The 17,034-nt window shown below is 38.2% G+C and overlaps 2 protein-coding genes and 1 long non-coding RNA gene across 10 annotated transcripts in view; 1 reads left to right on the forward strand and 2 right to left on the reverse strand.

Moving 5' to 3' along the window:
* TATDN3 (TatD DNase domain containing 3) overlaps window positions 1–698 on the reverse strand; it is a 70,435-nt gene extending 69,737 nt beyond the window's left edge. For 2 of the 7 annotated variants that reach the window (XM_054520745.2, XM_054520738.2), the window contains exon 1: window positions 569–697. In XM_054520745.2, coding sequence (XP_054376720.1) covers window positions 569–634 — 66 coding nt within the window. In that variant the 5' untranslated portion in view covers window positions 635–697. The other 5 variants (XM_054520754.2, XM_024238387.3, XM_024238380.3 and 2 more) reach the window with 5 other exon arrangements.
* A 44-nt stretch (window positions 699–742) lies between these two features.
* NSL1 (NSL1 component of MIS12 kinetochore complex) overlaps window positions 743–17,034 on the forward strand; it is a 52,325-nt gene continuing 36,033 nt past the window's right edge. Inside the window, exons 1-4 of one of the 2 annotated variants that reach the window (XM_002809471.6) lie at window positions 743–1,026; window positions 4,963–5,041; window positions 8,123–8,253; window positions 10,188–10,242. In XM_002809471.6, the coding sequence (XP_002809517.1) occupies window positions 793–1,026; window positions 4,963–5,041; window positions 8,123–8,253; window positions 10,188–10,242 (499 nt within the window). In that variant the 5' untranslated portion in view covers window positions 743–792. The remainder of the gene's footprint in view (window positions 1,027–4,962; window positions 5,042–8,122; window positions 8,254–10,187; window positions 10,243–17,034) is intronic. The other variant, XM_009237867.2, reaches the window with a different exon arrangement.
* Window positions 12,064–17,034, reverse strand: part of LOC129048034 (uncharacterized) — a 28,628-nt gene continuing 23,657 nt past the window's right edge. The window contains exon 3 of the long non-coding RNA XR_008510034.2: window positions 12,064–12,511. This is a non-coding gene — a long non-coding RNA (uncharacterized LOC129048034). The remainder of the gene's footprint in view (window positions 12,512–17,034) is intronic.

A 17,034-nucleotide genomic window follows, 5' to 3' on the forward strand; every position in this document is an offset into this window, starting at 1 on the left:
TGGACTCCAGCGATTCTCCCACCTCAGCCTCCTGAGTAGCTGGGACCACAGGCACCCGGCTAATTTTTTTTTTTTTTTTTTTTGTAGGGACGAGGTTTCACCATGTTGCCCAGGCTGGTCACGATCTCCTGGACACAGGAGATGCGCCGCGCCCGCCTCGGCCTCCCAAAGTGTTGGGATTACAGGCGTGAGCCCGCGCCCGACCTCTCCCCAGTTTGAACGCGTTTCGAGGACCGCTTCCCACGAAGAGTGGCATTTCAGCCAGGAGGTGAGAGCCCTCAGGGGAAAAACAGGTCAGCCAAAGGGAGTGAGGGAATGATTCCAGGAACTCAGAAGAGCAAACAAAAGCCTTGTGGAGATAGCTTACCGCGACTGAATCAGGAAAAAAAAATCGGTATGTCTGAGGTTAAATAGGGAATAGGGAAATGAGGCGCAGGTCATATGGCCATAAACAAGGGTCTGGGCGGGGGATATGGGGTTTCGTCCCAAGGGAGGAGAGCAAAGATAATACGAGGGGAAAGGACGGGGGCCTCCCTGCTCCCTCTGGCCCCGTATCGCCCTCACATACGCGGTCAAAGTCCGGGGCGGAGAGGTGGCAGTGACAGTCCACCAAGCCTACTCCCGCCGCTCGCATTGCGCCCCCGCGGCCGCCGCTTTAGACCGGCCAGCAGAGCCGGAGCCGGAACGTTTCAGCTGCAGCGTCCTGAGTTTCCAGGCGGATGCATGCTAGTTACACCAGTGTGAACCCGCTTTTCCGCTCCCAGAGTGCCCCGCCCACAGTTCAGACGAAAAATGGCGGGGTCTTCTGAATTGTTGGTCCTTGACCCCCCATGGGACAAGGAGCTCGCGGCAGGGACAGAGAGCCAGGCCTTGGTCTCCGCCACTCCCCGAGAGGACTTTCGGGTGCGCTGCACCTCGAAGCGGGCTGTGACCGAAATGCTACAACTGTGCGGCCGCTTCGTGCAAAAGCTCGGGGACGCTCTGCCGGAGGAGATTCGGGAGCCCGCTCTGCGAGATGCGCAGTGGGTACGGGACCAGTTAGCTACTTCTTTACTTATCATCCTCTTACCCAACACCCAGGATCTTAGGATTCAGAAAGATCCCACGCCAGGCCTTGGCAGAATTAACGGTGCCCCAGGCTACTGTAGAACCAGTTCGAGAAACGCGAGGGGAGAAAGAAATAGATGCTAGTGTTAGCTGGGTCTTATTAATTACTTAGACCAGCGCTGTCCAGTGAAAATACAAGGAAAGCTAATCTTTATGTAGTTTTAAACTAAAAGTGAGAAATAGGTGAAGTTAATGGAAATAAGACATTTTGTTTAACCCAATAAATCCAGTATATTTTAACATTTAATAATATCAAATGAATGAGATATTTTACATTCTTTTGTTCGTACTAAGCTTTTCAAATCTGGTGTCTTGCATTTAGGGCACATCTTTCGAACTAGTTACATTTAAGTGCTCAGTAACTACAAAGTGGCTAGTGGCTCACCTGTTGGACAATGCAGCCGTAGACAATGAAGAATTCTCCTGGAAAGGGTAATTCTGGAAGTCAGCCATTCACCCAAGCAGCATTTGATCTTTCCTTTTGCCTGTTTTATGTATTTATTTATTTATTTATTTATTTTTTGAGACAGTCTCGCCCTGTCGCCCAGGCTGGAGTGCAGTGGCACGATCTCGGCTCACTGCAAGCTCCGCCTCCTGGGTTCAGGACATTCTCCTGCCTCAGCCTCCCAAGTAGCTGGGACTACAGGCGCCTACCACCACGCCCGGCTAATTTTTTTGTATTTTTAGTAGAGACAGGGTTTCACCGTGTTAGCCAGCATGGTCTCGATCTCCTGACCTCGTGATCGCCCGCCTCTGTCTTCCAAAGTGTTGGGATTACAGGCGTGAGCCACCTCGCCCGGCCTATTAACCTTTATTTTTACTGTTTGCACTGTGGTCATTCGTAACTCACAAATGTGCGGTATTATGAGCTTTTAAATTTTTTCCCCTACATATAAGTAGATTCGTGCCTGTTATAAGGAAGCACACAATCCCTTTATTTCTTGTCTTCCCAAAAAACTACCACCTTCAGGGCTTTGCAAAAATGTTTAAGAAAGGCTGGGGAAATGCGGTATAAGGGCAAATGTGTGATCTTAGTAAAGTTTTCAACCAATACAATTTTTTTTTAACCTATTTTAGTCTTGTAAAGAAAACGTTTTCACTCTAAAACAGGCAAAGGGGTCGGGCGCGGTGGCTCACGCCTGTAATCCCAGCACTTTGGGAGGCCGAGGCGGGCGGATCACGAGGTCAGGAGATCGAGACCATCCTGGCTAACACGGTGAAACCCCGTCTCGAGGTCAGGAGATCGAGACCATCCTGGCTAACACGGTGAAACCCCGTCTCTACTAAAACAATAATAATAATAATAATACAAAAAATTAGCCGGGCATGGTGGCAGGCACCTGTAGTCCCAGCTACTCGGGAGGCTGAGGCAGGAGAATGGCGTGAACCCGGGAGGCGGAGCTTGCAGTGAGCCCAGATCTCGCCACTGCACTCCAGCCTGGGTGACAGAGCGAGACTCCATCTCAAAAAAAAAAAAAAGGTTAAGTGGAAGAATGAAGAAACACTTCCTGGGTTGTGACTCTCTATGTAGTTTTGTATATAGTGACTCTTACGTCATTCCCTCCTTGCAAGCAAGGCAAGAATAGGGATATATCTCAGGACATTTTTAGTAATTTTTTGGGAGAAGACTTTTGTTGTATAATGATCTTAGAATTTGTCTGATTCTAGGAAATGCTAAGGTATTTAAAACATTTAGGTGTCTTACAGAAAAAGAGGAACTTGGCTTAACCTATTATATCCTATTTAGTGGGATGATAAAGTGAATTATAAGATAAAGTTTCCAGGGCTTAGACTACCACAGGAATTCATTTGTGTTTTATTTTAAGTAAAGCAGAAGCTTTATGTTGTATCTCTGTTTAAAATTGCATATTAAGTAGCAGATTTTCTTTAAAAACAGTATTGGTAGCAGTCTGCAATGAATATTACAAAGGCAATGTGTTTTCTCAGCAATTCTTGAAAGTAATTCTAGAAAGTAATTTTAAAACATACATAGGCCGGGCGCAATGGCTTACGTCTGTAATCCCAGCACTTTGGGAGGCCGAGGCGGGCGGATCACCTGAGGTCAGGAGTTCCAGACCAGCCTGGCCAACATGGTGAAACCCTGTCTATACTAAAAATACAAAAATTAGCCAGGTGTGATGGCGCTTGCCTGTAATCCCAGCTATTTGGGAGACTGAGGCAGGAGAATCGCTTGAACCTGGGAGGCAGAGGTTGCAGTGAGCCAAGATTGCACCATTGCACTCCGGCCTGGTTGACAAGAGTGAAACTCCATCTCAAAAAAAAATAACAAAAAAACAAAAACATAAGGATTTTACTTTATGAAATCTTTGAAATGTAGAATATGTACTTTAACTCATAATTATCAGTAATTTGGTTTATGCTATTTTTAATTATACAAAGGGTACAAAATATATGCTCATAAAAAAATTCAAAAAAAATTCTTTGAGTTCCCCTTCCCCATCCCTCTTCCTTCTAGGACATAACGTACTATTTTGGAGAGTACTTGGGGAGAGTAAACTTTCTATACACCCTTTCTGTGGCTTTACCTCTTTCTCTCTGTTGATGTTTGTTTGTCTCCATTAATAATGTCATGCTGATGAATTGTTATTGACCTGCCTTTTTTGAAACCAAACATGTCTGACTATTATTTATTAGTGTTACGTAGAGATTGTCTTCATTCTTTTTAGGTACTGCGTGGTATGAATATTGTCTGTTTAACTCTTCTAATTTTGACTTTAGGTTTTTTCCCACAATTTAAAAAATTTCAAACAGTGCTGAAATGAACATTTCTAGCACATTCTCTTTATGTTTTTATAAGAGTAGTCCTTTAGGATACATTGCTAGAAGTGAAATTGTTGGGTAATAGGAAATGTGTACTGCCGAATTCCTTTAGTCCATCATTTAAAAAAATTTTTGATGAAGTCCAATTTGTCTATTTTTTGTTTGTTTTTGTTTTTTAGTTCTTTATCTTTTAATGTATTATGAACATTTTCAACCTTACAAGAAATTAGTTTAGTACAGTGGACACCCATATATCCACCACCAAACTCAACAGTTGTCAAAATTTTGTTACAGTTGCTTCTCCCTCTGTCTCCCAGGCTGGAGTACAGTGGCAATCATAGCTCACTGTAACCTCAAGCCTTTGGGCTCAAGTAATCCTCTAGCCTCAGCCTTTCAAGTAGCCAGGACTACAGGCATGTGCCACTGTGCCTGGCTAATTTTTAAATTTTTTGGTAGAGAAGGGTGTCTCACTGTGTTGCCTAGGCTCGCCTGGAACTGGCCTCAAGCAATCCTCTTGCCTTGGCCTCCCAAAGTAATGGGATTATAGGTGTGAGCCACTGCACCTAGCCTACATTTGCTATTTTAAAGCATATCTTAGATCTCATGTCATTTCATCACTATATAAGTGTTCATCTCTCAAAAATACAGCCCTTTATAAAATATAAATTAATTTTATTTTTAAGCATGTATATTTTCCCTCTTGTTAACATCAACAGTCATTCAGCAGCATATATAGTACTTATACCCCTGAGATTCAACTGAGTCTAAATTTGTTAGATTTTATTTTTTCTTTCATTATAGGAGTACTTTTTTTTGTTTGTTTATAAGAATATTCCAAAATTTTGCATCAGATTTTCTCTTGGGTAGCATAATGGCTATGAGACCCAAAATGTAGGTAGAATCAATGATTGAAGTGGAATCTTCATTGAAAAGAATAAATGTACTAATTAGCTATTCTGCTACTTTTCTTTATTTCCTCTGTCACAAATCTGGAAGTGTTATTTTGCTAAAACGTTTGAATTTAGTATTTAAAATTATTTTTAGTGACTTGACAATACTGTGAATTTATTGCAGACTTTTGAATCAGCTGTGCAAGAGAATATCAGCATTAATGGGCAAGCATGGCAGGAAGCTTCAGATAATTGTTTTATGGGTATGTGACTTTTTCCTTCTATTATTAATTTCTGGGTTATTTTTGCTGCTAATTTTGTTTTGAATGCTGTTTTTTAATCTCCATATTTAGTGTCATTTATTTGCAAGAAGTTCTTTACTAGGGGAATAATAAAGAACTGAGATTATGACTTCAGTAGTCTTCTTTGTCAATAGTTTATTGGAAAATACTGTAGAGCTATCTCCAGATGACAAAACAGGCCCAGGGAATTTCTGTAATTATTTACAAAGCAAGTTGTATTTTTGTAAGTGATCTCTAGAGTGAATAGTGAAGTACCCTTAAAAGTGTGAAGTTATTATTAATTATACAAGTACCATGTAAAGGATGAGGTTACATCTTTGTAGAAGGCTCCTTAAAAAGACAATTTTTTTTTTTTTTTTTTTTTTTGAGATGAAGTCTCACTGTCGCCCAAGCTGGAGTACAATGACACAGTCTCAGCTCACTGCAACCTCTGTCTCCCAGGTTAAAGTGATTCTTGTGCCTCAGCCTCCCGAGTTGCTGGGATTACAGGCATGCGCCACCATGCCTGGCTAACTTGTATTTTTGGTAGAGGACGGGGTTTCATCATGTTGCCCAGGCTGGTCTCATACTCCTAGCCTCAATCTCCTAAAGTGCTGGTATTACAGATGTGATCCACTGCACCTGACCTTGTTCTCAACTCTTGGCTCATAGTAGGCACCTATGAAATATGTTAAATTAATGAATAATTCTTTCCTGTTCAATTTTTCTTTTCTTTGTTTTTAGACAGATTCTCACTCTTACCCAGGCGGGAGTGCAGTGGCGCGATCTCAGCTCACTGCAATCTCCACTTCCTAGGTTCAAGCAATTCTCATGCCTCAGCCTCCCAGGTAGCTGGAATCACAGGTGCTTGCCACCACGCCTGGCTCATTTTTGTATTTTTAACAGAGATGAGGTTTTACCATGTTGGCCAGGCTGGTCTCGAACTCTCAACCTCAGGTGATCTGCCTGCCTTGGCCTCCCAAAGTGTTGGGATTATAGGCCTGCGCCTGGCTCCTGTTCAAATTTTGTGATACATTTTAATTGTAGCTTTATCATTAGGTGGTGCTAAGAAAGCATGTTCTTCTCTACAAAAAAGATTTACCTGGGAGCCTTCTTTTTTTTTTTTAACTAATTGTGAAATAGTACATTTTTTTTTTCAGGCTAATTATTTAACTGTTTTTAATGGATAAATGAAAATTTAGGGAGGGCTGCTTATGTAAATAATTATTCAAAGTAAGAAATAACTGTTATTTCTTGCCCTCAAAAGAAGGGTACTTTCACAACGTATACTACTGGGTGATGAGCGCACTAAAATCTCAGACTTCACCACTGTACTATTCATCCATGTAACCAGATACCACTTGTACCCCAAAAGCTATTGAAAATCAATCTATGTGTCTCTCTATCTATCTATCTAGGAAAGAAGGAGGGAGGAAAGGAAAGAAAAGAAGGAAAGGAAGGGAGGAAGGAAGGGAGGGAGAATGAATGGGAAGGAAAGGGAAAGAAAGAAGGAAGGAAAGAAAGAGAAAAAGGAAAAAAAGGGTACCCTCAAAAGAACTAATTTAGTGGAATTCAATTAATATTTGTTACATGAATGAAAGACTATACCTGATATACTTGATTATCTTTATCTGATATGTATATACCAAAACGTATCAGCAATTTCTCAAAATGTTTCAAAAAATTATGTTTCAGATGTTAGATTTCTTCCTAATAAAGCTTCTGATCAATAAAATAAATAGGTCCATTTCTAGCATAGACTTTGACACAGCAGAGCAGTATGAGGACCATTTGAGCTAAGAACTTAGCTCTTTAGTATTTGTAACTATTTAGTATTTTTACTCTTTAAAATGATTTTCAAAATAAAGTTAGATGGATCACCTACATTCCTTTCATCTAGGGTGCTTCATTTCTGGGCCCCATCTCAGACTTACTGAATCAAAATTCTGTACTCCTGAAAACCAAATACCGCATGTTCTCACTCATAGGTGGGAATTGAACAATGGGAACACTTGGACACAGGTTGGGAAACAACACACACTGGAGCCTGTCGTGGGGTCGGGGGAGTGGGGAGGGATAGCATTAGGAGATATATCTAATGTAAATGACGAGTTAATGGGTGCAGCACACCGACATGGCACGTGTATACATGTGTAACAAACCTACACATTGTGCACATGTACCCTAGAACTTAAAGTATTAAAAAAAAAATCTGTACTCCTAACATACTCATTAGGTGATTCTTCTAACGTTTGAGAATCACTGTTTTAAAACATGAAAAAGCATACGATAAAGTAGAGTTAGCTAAATGAAAGAAACTCTAAACTCACTGTATCTTTCAGTTTTTCCTACCATCAATCCAGTTGAGTCCTGTTTCAGATCTAGTTACTCCACTCACTGCTACTGTCATAGCTTTGGGTCAGTTCATAATAAGTCAAAACTTCTTAGCATCCCTGATATTAAATACCCTTTACAGCCTGGTTCTTATATATTTTATCATCCATTTTTCCTTTACTTTATTCTGTAGCCATTTAGAACTTTTCTCAGGTCTCCAAAGACTAGGATCTTGCAAATACTGTTTCCACTGCCTAAAATGCTTCTCCCTATTCCTTTTTTCCCCTACCACTTTTTATCCATTGGACTTACACTTCTATTTCAAGCTCAAATGTTACTTCTTTAAAGTCTTACATTTCCCAGTCAGTCAGTTTTCCATTGTTCTGTGTCCTGATGGCATTTTGTTCGTACCTCTATTGCATTTATCAGGTTGCCTTGCAATTGTCTGTTTCTTTCAGCAAACTGTGAACTCTTAGAGAGTAGGAATCATGTTGTGCTCATCTTTGTATTTCTCTTGTTTAGGCCTAGCTTCTTATAGATGCTCAATAATTGATTGTTCAATGCGTAAATAAATTAATCACCAAAGTGGGGGCATTCATTAACTTGCCATATTTGTTTTCCTTCATTATTTTGTGTTTTCCAAATTTAGTTTATAGCGCATTTCCATACAGAATGTAAACAATGAGTTTTAGGGAACTTTTTATATATACATTTTTTTTTCTCAAATAGATTCTGACATCAAAGTACTTGAAGATCAGTTTGATGAAATCATAGTAGATATAGCCACAAAACGTAAGCAGTATCCCAGAAAGATCCTGGAGTGTGTCATCAAAACCATAAAAGCAAAACAAGAAATTCTGGTAAGATGATTTGCCTTTAAAATGTTATTGTATGTTTTACCACAATAAAAACATTAAAATATAAGGCTCTATGTGGAGATAAGTGACATTTTGTTGTCTTTTTCTTTCCTGCTTCAACGAGTATTGTTTGTCTCTTGTAAGACTTTACTCTTCTAAGTTGTACTATGACATAGTATAGTCATACTATACTGTGTTTTGAACACACTGGTTCAAAAATGAAAAAAATGAAAGTTATAGTGAGTGGTTAAAATTGAAATTGGAGATGGAAGACTGACAATGACTTGATGATTCTGAGACCAGGATGGAAAAAGAAGCTTTTCTTTTAACACTTTTCTTTCTGTTTGTTGTTTGTTTTTGGCATATATTTGTATGTTTGTATATTTTGGAAGGCCCTTTAGTTAAATTGATGATGAAGATTGTTTTAGTACCTGTTCATAACACTGAAATTGCTTTATGAATTGGGCGTAATTTGTTTTGCTGGAAAAATCATGACCATCTGGGTGACAAGACCAGGAATTCAGCTCCTTCAGCACGAGCTTTTTAGACAAGCAGAGCCTTAGACTTCCTTCTTATAATTACTGTAGATATCAATGACAACCATATCACACCCTCATCTTTTCAGATTTATTAGGACTAGAATAAATAAAAAATAGGAAATCCACAAGAAAATTGGACCCAAATCTTCCCTTGGTGGGGAGGGGAGGTTTGCTGGGAATAGCATTGTCCCTCCAGTGAGGTACCATGTTGTGTTTAGATTATGCTATACTATTGCCTTTAGTTTTTGAAATTAGTACATAAATGTTCACATATAAATCTTCTAGTTGCCTCAGTTTCAGGATTGTTTCAGGTCATGATATCCCCGGCTTAATATTGTATCTAAAATATTTTATTCTGTGAAAAACAGTATTCATGAGCAGAATTTTTAATTTTTTTTACAGCAGTTCTCAAATACCCCATTTCATCACTTCCCCCACCCCCCCACTTGAAAGTTTTTTTCAGGAAAAACATTCAAAGTGTATTTTTCAGTGTTTACCTTGTTACTGCCCCACTACCCCCAAATCCCCAAAACTAGTAATCAATATTACAGGAAAGAAAGATGGCTGGCCTAGGTGAGGTACTGCTGTGGTAGTTTAAAAAGTAATGCAAAATGGATGAGGTGAGGATACCAAAGACCTTTTTAAAATTTTTTCCTGCCCTGCTATGCCCTGCCCTGCATCTTTCCTCCCTTCTTCCCTCCTTGTTGCCCAGACTGGTCTCAGGCTCCTGAGCTCAAGACATTCTCCTGCCTGGGTCTCCCAGAGTGCTGCGATTACAAGTGTTGAGTCACCACAGCTGGCTGAAGACCTTTTTTTTCTTCTTGTTTTCTTTCTTTTAACCTTTTTGGCTTCTGCTGGCTTTGGGCAAGAATAAGGAAAAGCAATTTCCTCTTTCTTTTGCCTGAATTGTAGATTCTGTGCCAGTAATTCTGCTACTATAATTTCAGTGTGTCATAGGATATATAGGCTTAGTGTGGTGGTAATGTAGCCTCGCCACCTTTTAGAACTGAGTTTTCATGGAAATATGCATTTTGAGTTCTAAACACGTGGTCCTGAATGAACTTTTGAAACATAGTCCATTCATAATTGGAAACTACCCTGTACTTTAAACATAAAATTCAGTTTCTGTGCTTTTAATTTGCTTGATTGCTTTTTCTGATTATACTTTTTTATGGTGCCACTTCTTAGTATATGCAGTAGGTGGCAGTACTGTAAAAGACATAATTCAGACTTAGTTTGGTTTTACCTTCTCTCCTCCTCTTCCCAACAGTAGGATTTAATTTTTTTTTCCTCAAAAGAATGGTACTGACTCTATAGGATATCTCCCATATTAGCTGAAAGAGATGTTTGTATGAAGCATTAAGTGATTAAATCTGTTTTAATTTATGTTATGTTTAGAAGCAGTACCACCCTGTTGTACATCCACTGGACCTAAAATATGACCCTGATCCAGGTGAGTCAGTATCCATTTGTGGTAAAAATGAAGCATCTGCTTATAATTTTTATGGGTTTCTGATAAACTTCCTATCAGTCATTCATGTTTAGCATTTCACCTAGAATTAAGAGGACTAGCTTTACACCCACTGACTCAGAATTCCAGGGGTGTTACCCCGGAATCTGAGCTTTTATAAAGTTCTCGCCTGACCCAGACTATTATAACACATACCCATCTCTAACTTCTAATACCCTCCTATCTCTGTCATTGTACTATCTATTCTTTGCATTATAGCCAAAGCTATAGTATTAAAGCATTCTCTCATAGTGTCACACCCAGTGCAGTAACCATCATTGGTTTCTTATTATTTCTAAAATCAAATAAAAATATATCGAATTTAAGAAGAAATACGTATACTCATTATGCCTTTGAACTCAGTTTTGTTTCCATTTAGATGTATCCCATACAACAGGGAGAAATAAACTTGACACAAACAAATTTATGTAAATCCAGCAGCAGAACTAGCATTGCTAAAAATGTGGATTATGTATATTTTCAAATGACTGTATTCTCACATTTAAAAATTTATAACAGTTTTTCTAAGAGTCCTTTTGGAATTTCCCTTTGGCACTTAAAATGACATTTCTGAACTGTTAGGATAAAACAATTAAATCCCCGATTTATTTATATGGGATATTTATACTTAAAGCTTTGAGTACTTTGTTGAATTCTGAACTACTCCTTAATATGTTCCTCTACCTTTCCCAAATATCCTAAGCTAATGGGATAAACTGAGAGGGGGGAAGTATAAGCATAAAGCTACTCTGAAGTTGACTAAAATCACATCACTTACTGTGTGTGACATTAAAAATTGACCTAGGACCTAACACTCATCAGTTTTCATGGTTCACTAAAAAGGGGTAGTTGCCAATATGCAGTGGTTGACATATACTTGTTTTGGTTTTGAATAACATAAAAACAGTAATTGAAACTTGTGGTATTATGATATACTCAAGTATTACTTTTTAGATACAGTTAATTTCCCTCTAAAGAAATTTGGTTACCTTTTTATGGTAGGGAAAACACAGTTAAATGATCCTTTGAAATGTGATTTTACTTTCACTGTTCTGATTATGTAGTATTAGTGGAAGAATCTTCTGTATCATATGATTCAGACTTCAAAAGTAAGCAAAAGAATTAGAATCTATCTTTTGGATACATTTTGAGTTTTTTCATTATGCATTTTCATAATGTTAACAAGCTTAGAATAGCATCAGTTCCTTAAGGAGAGCAAAATTAGCTTACAGTTATTAACTTTATATCTTTGGCCAAGTCACCTGACTTCTTCAAGCATCAGTTTCATTATTAGTAAAATGACGAATTCTAGATTTGCCGCCTGATGCTTTAAGCGTGAATTCCAGCTCTGCACTAAATATTACAGAATGTCCTGCCTACTTATCAAGGTGGTAGTATAACCAAGCCACATAAGGGGCTGTATAAACTATATAACGAAAACAATACATGACCAGTAGTTTATAAGGATATATTGTGTAATAATAACCGTATTATAAATTGCATCCCATTTATAATAGTATACATTATAGTATTGTATACCTTATAATCTACTGAACTGGTTGAATCATATGAAACTGATTTAAATGGCTTAGTAAGAAGGTGGAAAGCATAAATTTTTATGGGCCTTAAAAGTCTGAATCAGCAGCATAGGAAAACTTTTGTGGGACCCTCTTGAAAGTTTTTTTTCCTTTATTGTAATATTAAGTGATATAAAATTTCTTTGAAAACTGACACTTTTAAAGAGGGTTGTCTTTTTCAAAACTATTTAGGCAGTGTGTATAACGTTGATTCAACTTAGTTACATTATAAACTTTGGGGGATACAAAGATAAAGCAGACAGATTCTCCCCATAAAGAGCTCCCCATAAAGAGTTATGTCTGAGTAGGAGAAACAAAAGATGAACATAAAACAGGATTCTTTCATGCCCCCTAACTGATTCCTTTGCCAGCTTTCCCTGTTTGAGTAAGTGGCATCTATACCTACATGTTGCTTTAGCTGAAGTTAACCTTGATTCCTTCGTCTGTCAAGCTCCTCATACCCAGTCCATCAATAAGTCCCATAAATTGTTCTTAATATAATCTCACATTCGTTGACTTCTCTTCATCTTGCTATTGTCATCTCTATTCTAGGTTACCATCACTCTAGTCAGGATTTCTACAAATGCTTTCTTAGAAGGTCTTCTTGTTTCACTCTTGCTCTCTTCCATTTCATTCTGTATACATAGGGCAAAGTGATTATTTTATTCTTTGAAATATTTCACATATTTGAAAGAAATATAGAAAATAAAGAATGCAACATAATGAACATCTCTGTTCCCACCACCCACATTTAAGTGTTAATCACATTTTGTCATACTTGTTTCAGACCTTTTTAGGAACTAAAATGTTCAGATATAGTTGAAACTTTCTTTGTGTCTTCCACTATTCCATTCCACTCCCTCTTACCTCAGAAGTATAACCAGGATGCTCAAGCTTTGTAAATCCTTGCTATTCATGTTTTTATACTTAATTTATAGATACATATCCATAAACAATGTATGGGATTTAAGTTTTTATATAACTTGTATCATACTGATCATATCATTTTGTAACTTTTTTCTCCATCAACGTTGTGTACACACAGAGCTCTCTATTCATTTAGCTATTGTATATAGTATTCTAGTTTATGACTATGCCACTATCCATTCCTCTACAGGGGGACTAACTTAGATTGTTACTTTTTTTCTTGACATCTTGTTCTAGGTTCCTTTTTTTTTTTGAGGCAGGCTGAAGCCACCCAGGCTGAAGTGCAGTGGTATGATCATGGCTCATTGCCACCTCAATCTCTTGGGCTCAAGTGATCTTCCAGCCTCAACGTCCTGAGTAGCTGGGACTTCAGGCATGTGCCACCATGCCTGGCTAGTTAAAAAAATTTTTTTTGTAGCAATGGAGTCCCACTGTGTTACCCAGGCTGGTCTGGAACTCCTGGGCTCAAGTGCTTCTCCTGCCTTGGCCTCCCAAAGTGCTAGGATTACAGGCATGAGCTACTGCACCAGCCTAGGTTTTTTTTGTTTTTTGTTTTTTGTTTTTTTAATTAGTCTTTTCAGAAAGTCAGCTTTTAGTTTTGTTGCCTTCTCTAATTTTTTTGTTTGTTTGTTTTCTGGTTCCTTGATTTCTAATCTTTATTATGATCCTCCTGTTTTTGTGAGGTTCCCGTTATTTTCAGCTTCTTGAATTGAGCACTTAATTCATTTTTTGTCTTATTTTTTAATAAATTCATTTAAGCCTACACATTTATCTCTAAGTCCTGATTTAGCTACATACCACAAGCATTGACATGTAGAACTTTCATAGTTCAGCTCTATTTTTTAGTTTCCAAATACTATATAGAAGTTTTTGTTGTTGGTTTTTTTGTTGTTGTTTTGTTTTGTTTTGTTTTACCATTTTCCTTTTATTGCCTTCCATTGTGTTGAGTGAATTTTCTTTTTCCTCTTATTTTTCTCTTTCTCAGTTTGGAAACTATATACTGTGTTTCTGTTCCATTTGTGTTTTCTATAAATTTTATTTTAATTTTAATTTTATTTTATTGAGACAGAGTCTCGCTCTGTCACCCAGGCTGTAGTACAGTGCTGCAATTACAGCCTCACTGCAGTCTTGACCTCCCAGGCTCAAGCAATCCTCCCACCTCAGCCTCTCAAGTAGCTGGGACTATAGGTGCAAGCCACCATGCCCAGCTAATTTATTTTATTTATTATTATTATTATTATTTTTTTTTTTTTTGAGATGGAGTTTCTCTCTTGTTGCCCAGGCTGGAGTGCAGTGGCGCAATCTAGGCTCACTGCACCCTCCGCCTCCTGGGTTCAAGCAATTCTCCTGCCTCAGCCTCTCAAGTAGCTGGGATTATAGGCATGTGCCACCACACCCAGCTAATTTTATGTTTTAAGTAGATACAGGGTTTCACCATGTTGGTCAGGCTGGTCTTGAACTCCTGACCTCAGATGATCCACCCGCCTCGGCCTCCCAATGTGCTGGGATTACAGACGTGAGCCACCACACCTGGCCCCCAGCTAATTTTTAATTTTTTTGTAGATATGGGGCCTCACTGTGTTGCCCAGGCTGGTATCAAACTCTTGGATTCAAGTGATCCTCCTGCCTCGGCTTCCTGAAGTACTGGAATTATAGGTGTGAGCCATCATGCCCGGCCTAAAATTTTAACACACTATAATTCTAAAATTACCTAACAAAGTTTGATATTTTAAGTACCCCCATAAGCAAGACAAGGACCTCAGCACAGTTTACACACTGACTAAGCATATTCCTTCCTCAATTTTCCTTATTGTTAAAAAACACAATTTATGGGCTGGGTGCAGTGGCTTACGCCTGTAATCCCAGCACTTTGGGAGGCCGAGGCAGGCAGATCACGAGGTCAGGAGATCGACACCATGGTGAAACCCCGTCTCTACTAAAAATACAAAAAATTAGTCGGGCGCAGTGGCGGGCACCTGTAGTCCCAGCTACTCAGGTTGCTGAGGCAGGAGAATGGCGTGAACCCGGGAGGCGGAGCTGTCAGTGAGCCGAGATCGCGCCACTGCACTCCAGCCTGGGGCGACAGAGCAAGACTCCGTCTCAAAAAAAAAAACAAAAAACAAAAAAACACCAATTTACGGTTACTACTTTTTTTGTACTCAATGATTAATTACATTTATGAATCAAAATTCTCAAATTTTGTAAGTATTGTTTCTTGAATTTTATACCTTTTTTTCTGGGTTCACTTTTATTCTTGCTGAAGTGCCTCTGTAGATACTTTAAAAGTCTGTGGGTGGTAAACTCCCTTAGTTTTTCTTTCATCCTTGGTCTTGAATTTTTTTTTTTTTTTTTTTTTAATCTGGGAGAGATGGGGTCTTGCTATATTGCCTAGGCTGGTCTCTAACTCCTGGCCTCAAGTGATCCTCCTGCCTTGGCCTCCCAAAGTGCTGAGATTGCAGGCTTTTGAAATTTGTTTTATTTACTTTCATTCATTATATTGAATCTATTACATCATTATCTTTGACACTCTTTTTATAAATGGCTTTATCGAGATATAATTCATATACCATACAGTTCACCCATTTAAGGTGTACAACCCAGTGGCTTTAGTTTATTCACAGAGTTATGCAACATCATGATAATCAATTTTAAAAATGGTTTATTATTCTGAAAAGAAACCCAACACTCCTTAGCCATTATTTCCAGTCTCTCATCTCGCTTCCCTGGTCCTAGGCGGCCACTAATGTATTTTCTATCTCTATAGACTTGACTATTCTGGACATTTCATATAAATTGAATCATGTGGTATGTGGTCCCTTGTGATCAGCTTCTTTTAATTAGCATAATGTTTTCAAAGTTCATTTATGTTGTAGTATGTACCAGTAGTTCATTTCTTTTTATTGCAAAATAATATTCCATTGTATGGACATATACTATATATTTTATATATTTATATATTCATGAGTATACAGACTTTTTAAAAAACTTTTCTTCTTGTCACTTGTTAACACACACTAGAGTATACAGACATTTTACTCAATGACGTTTTACTCATTTTGGCTACTACAAATGATGCTGCTGTGAACATTCATGTACAAGTTACTGTATGGATATGTTTCCAGTTCTCCGGAGTATGTATACCCACAAATGGAACTTTTGGGTCGTGTGGCATCTCTTTATGTAGCTTTTGAGGAACTGCCAGACTGTTTTCTAAAGTGCCTGCACCATTTACATTCCTCCCTCAGTGTGTAAGGGTTCCAGTTCTCTATGCCCTCACCAACTCTTGTTATTGTCTGCTCTTTTATCAACCTAGTAGGTATTAAAGTGGTATCTTATTGTGATTTTGAATTGAATTTCTGTAGTGGCCAACAATGTTGAGCATCGTTTCATGTGCTTATTGGCCATCTGTATATCTTCTTTGGAGAAATATCTATTCAGATCCTTTGACTGTTTTTTGAGGGAGGTATTTGTCTTTTTATTGTTGAGTTATACTTGTTCTTTATGTATTCTGGACGCTAGTCCCTTATCAGATATATGATTTGCAGATATTTTCTCTCATTCTCACTTTCCTTAAATTTTTTTTAAATTGGTACATAATATTTGTACATATTTATGGGGTACATGTGATATTTTGATACATACATACAATGTGTAATGATCAAATCAGGTATTTAGGATATCCATTACCTTAAATATTTATTGTTTCTTTGTGCTGGGAACATTTCAGATCTTCTCTTCTAGCTATTTTGAAATATATGATATATTATTTTTAATCATTGTCACCTTACTGTGCTGTCAAGCACTGGGTCTTATTCTTCTATCTAACTGTATGTCTCTACCCAAATAATTTTTTTTTAAACCCCTGCCCCACCCTCAACTAACTTCTCTGCATGCCCTCCATACCGCCTTCCCCACCTCGCACATACCCTTCCCAGCTTCTGGTAACTATCGTTCTACTCTCTACCTCCATGAGATCAATTTTTTTAGTTCTCACATGTGAGTGAGAACATGGGATTTTTTTTTTTTTTTTTGTCTTTCTGTCTCTGGCTTATTTCACTTAACCTAATGCCAGTCCATCCTTGTTGCTGCAAATGACAGGATTTTCTTTTTTATGATGGAATAGTATTCCATTGTGTATATATACCACTTTTCTTTATTTATTCATCTGTTGATGGACCCTTAGGTTGATTCCGTATCTAGGCTATTGTGAATAGTGCTGTAATAAAAACGG

This window comes from Pongo abelii, chromosome 1 (genome assembly GCF_028885655.2).
Source record: "Pongo abelii isolate AG06213 chromosome 1, NHGRI_mPonAbe1-v2.0_pri, whole genome shotgun sequence".
NCBI classification, from domain to species: Eukaryota; Metazoa; Chordata; class Mammalia; order Primates; family Hominidae; genus Pongo; species Pongo abelii.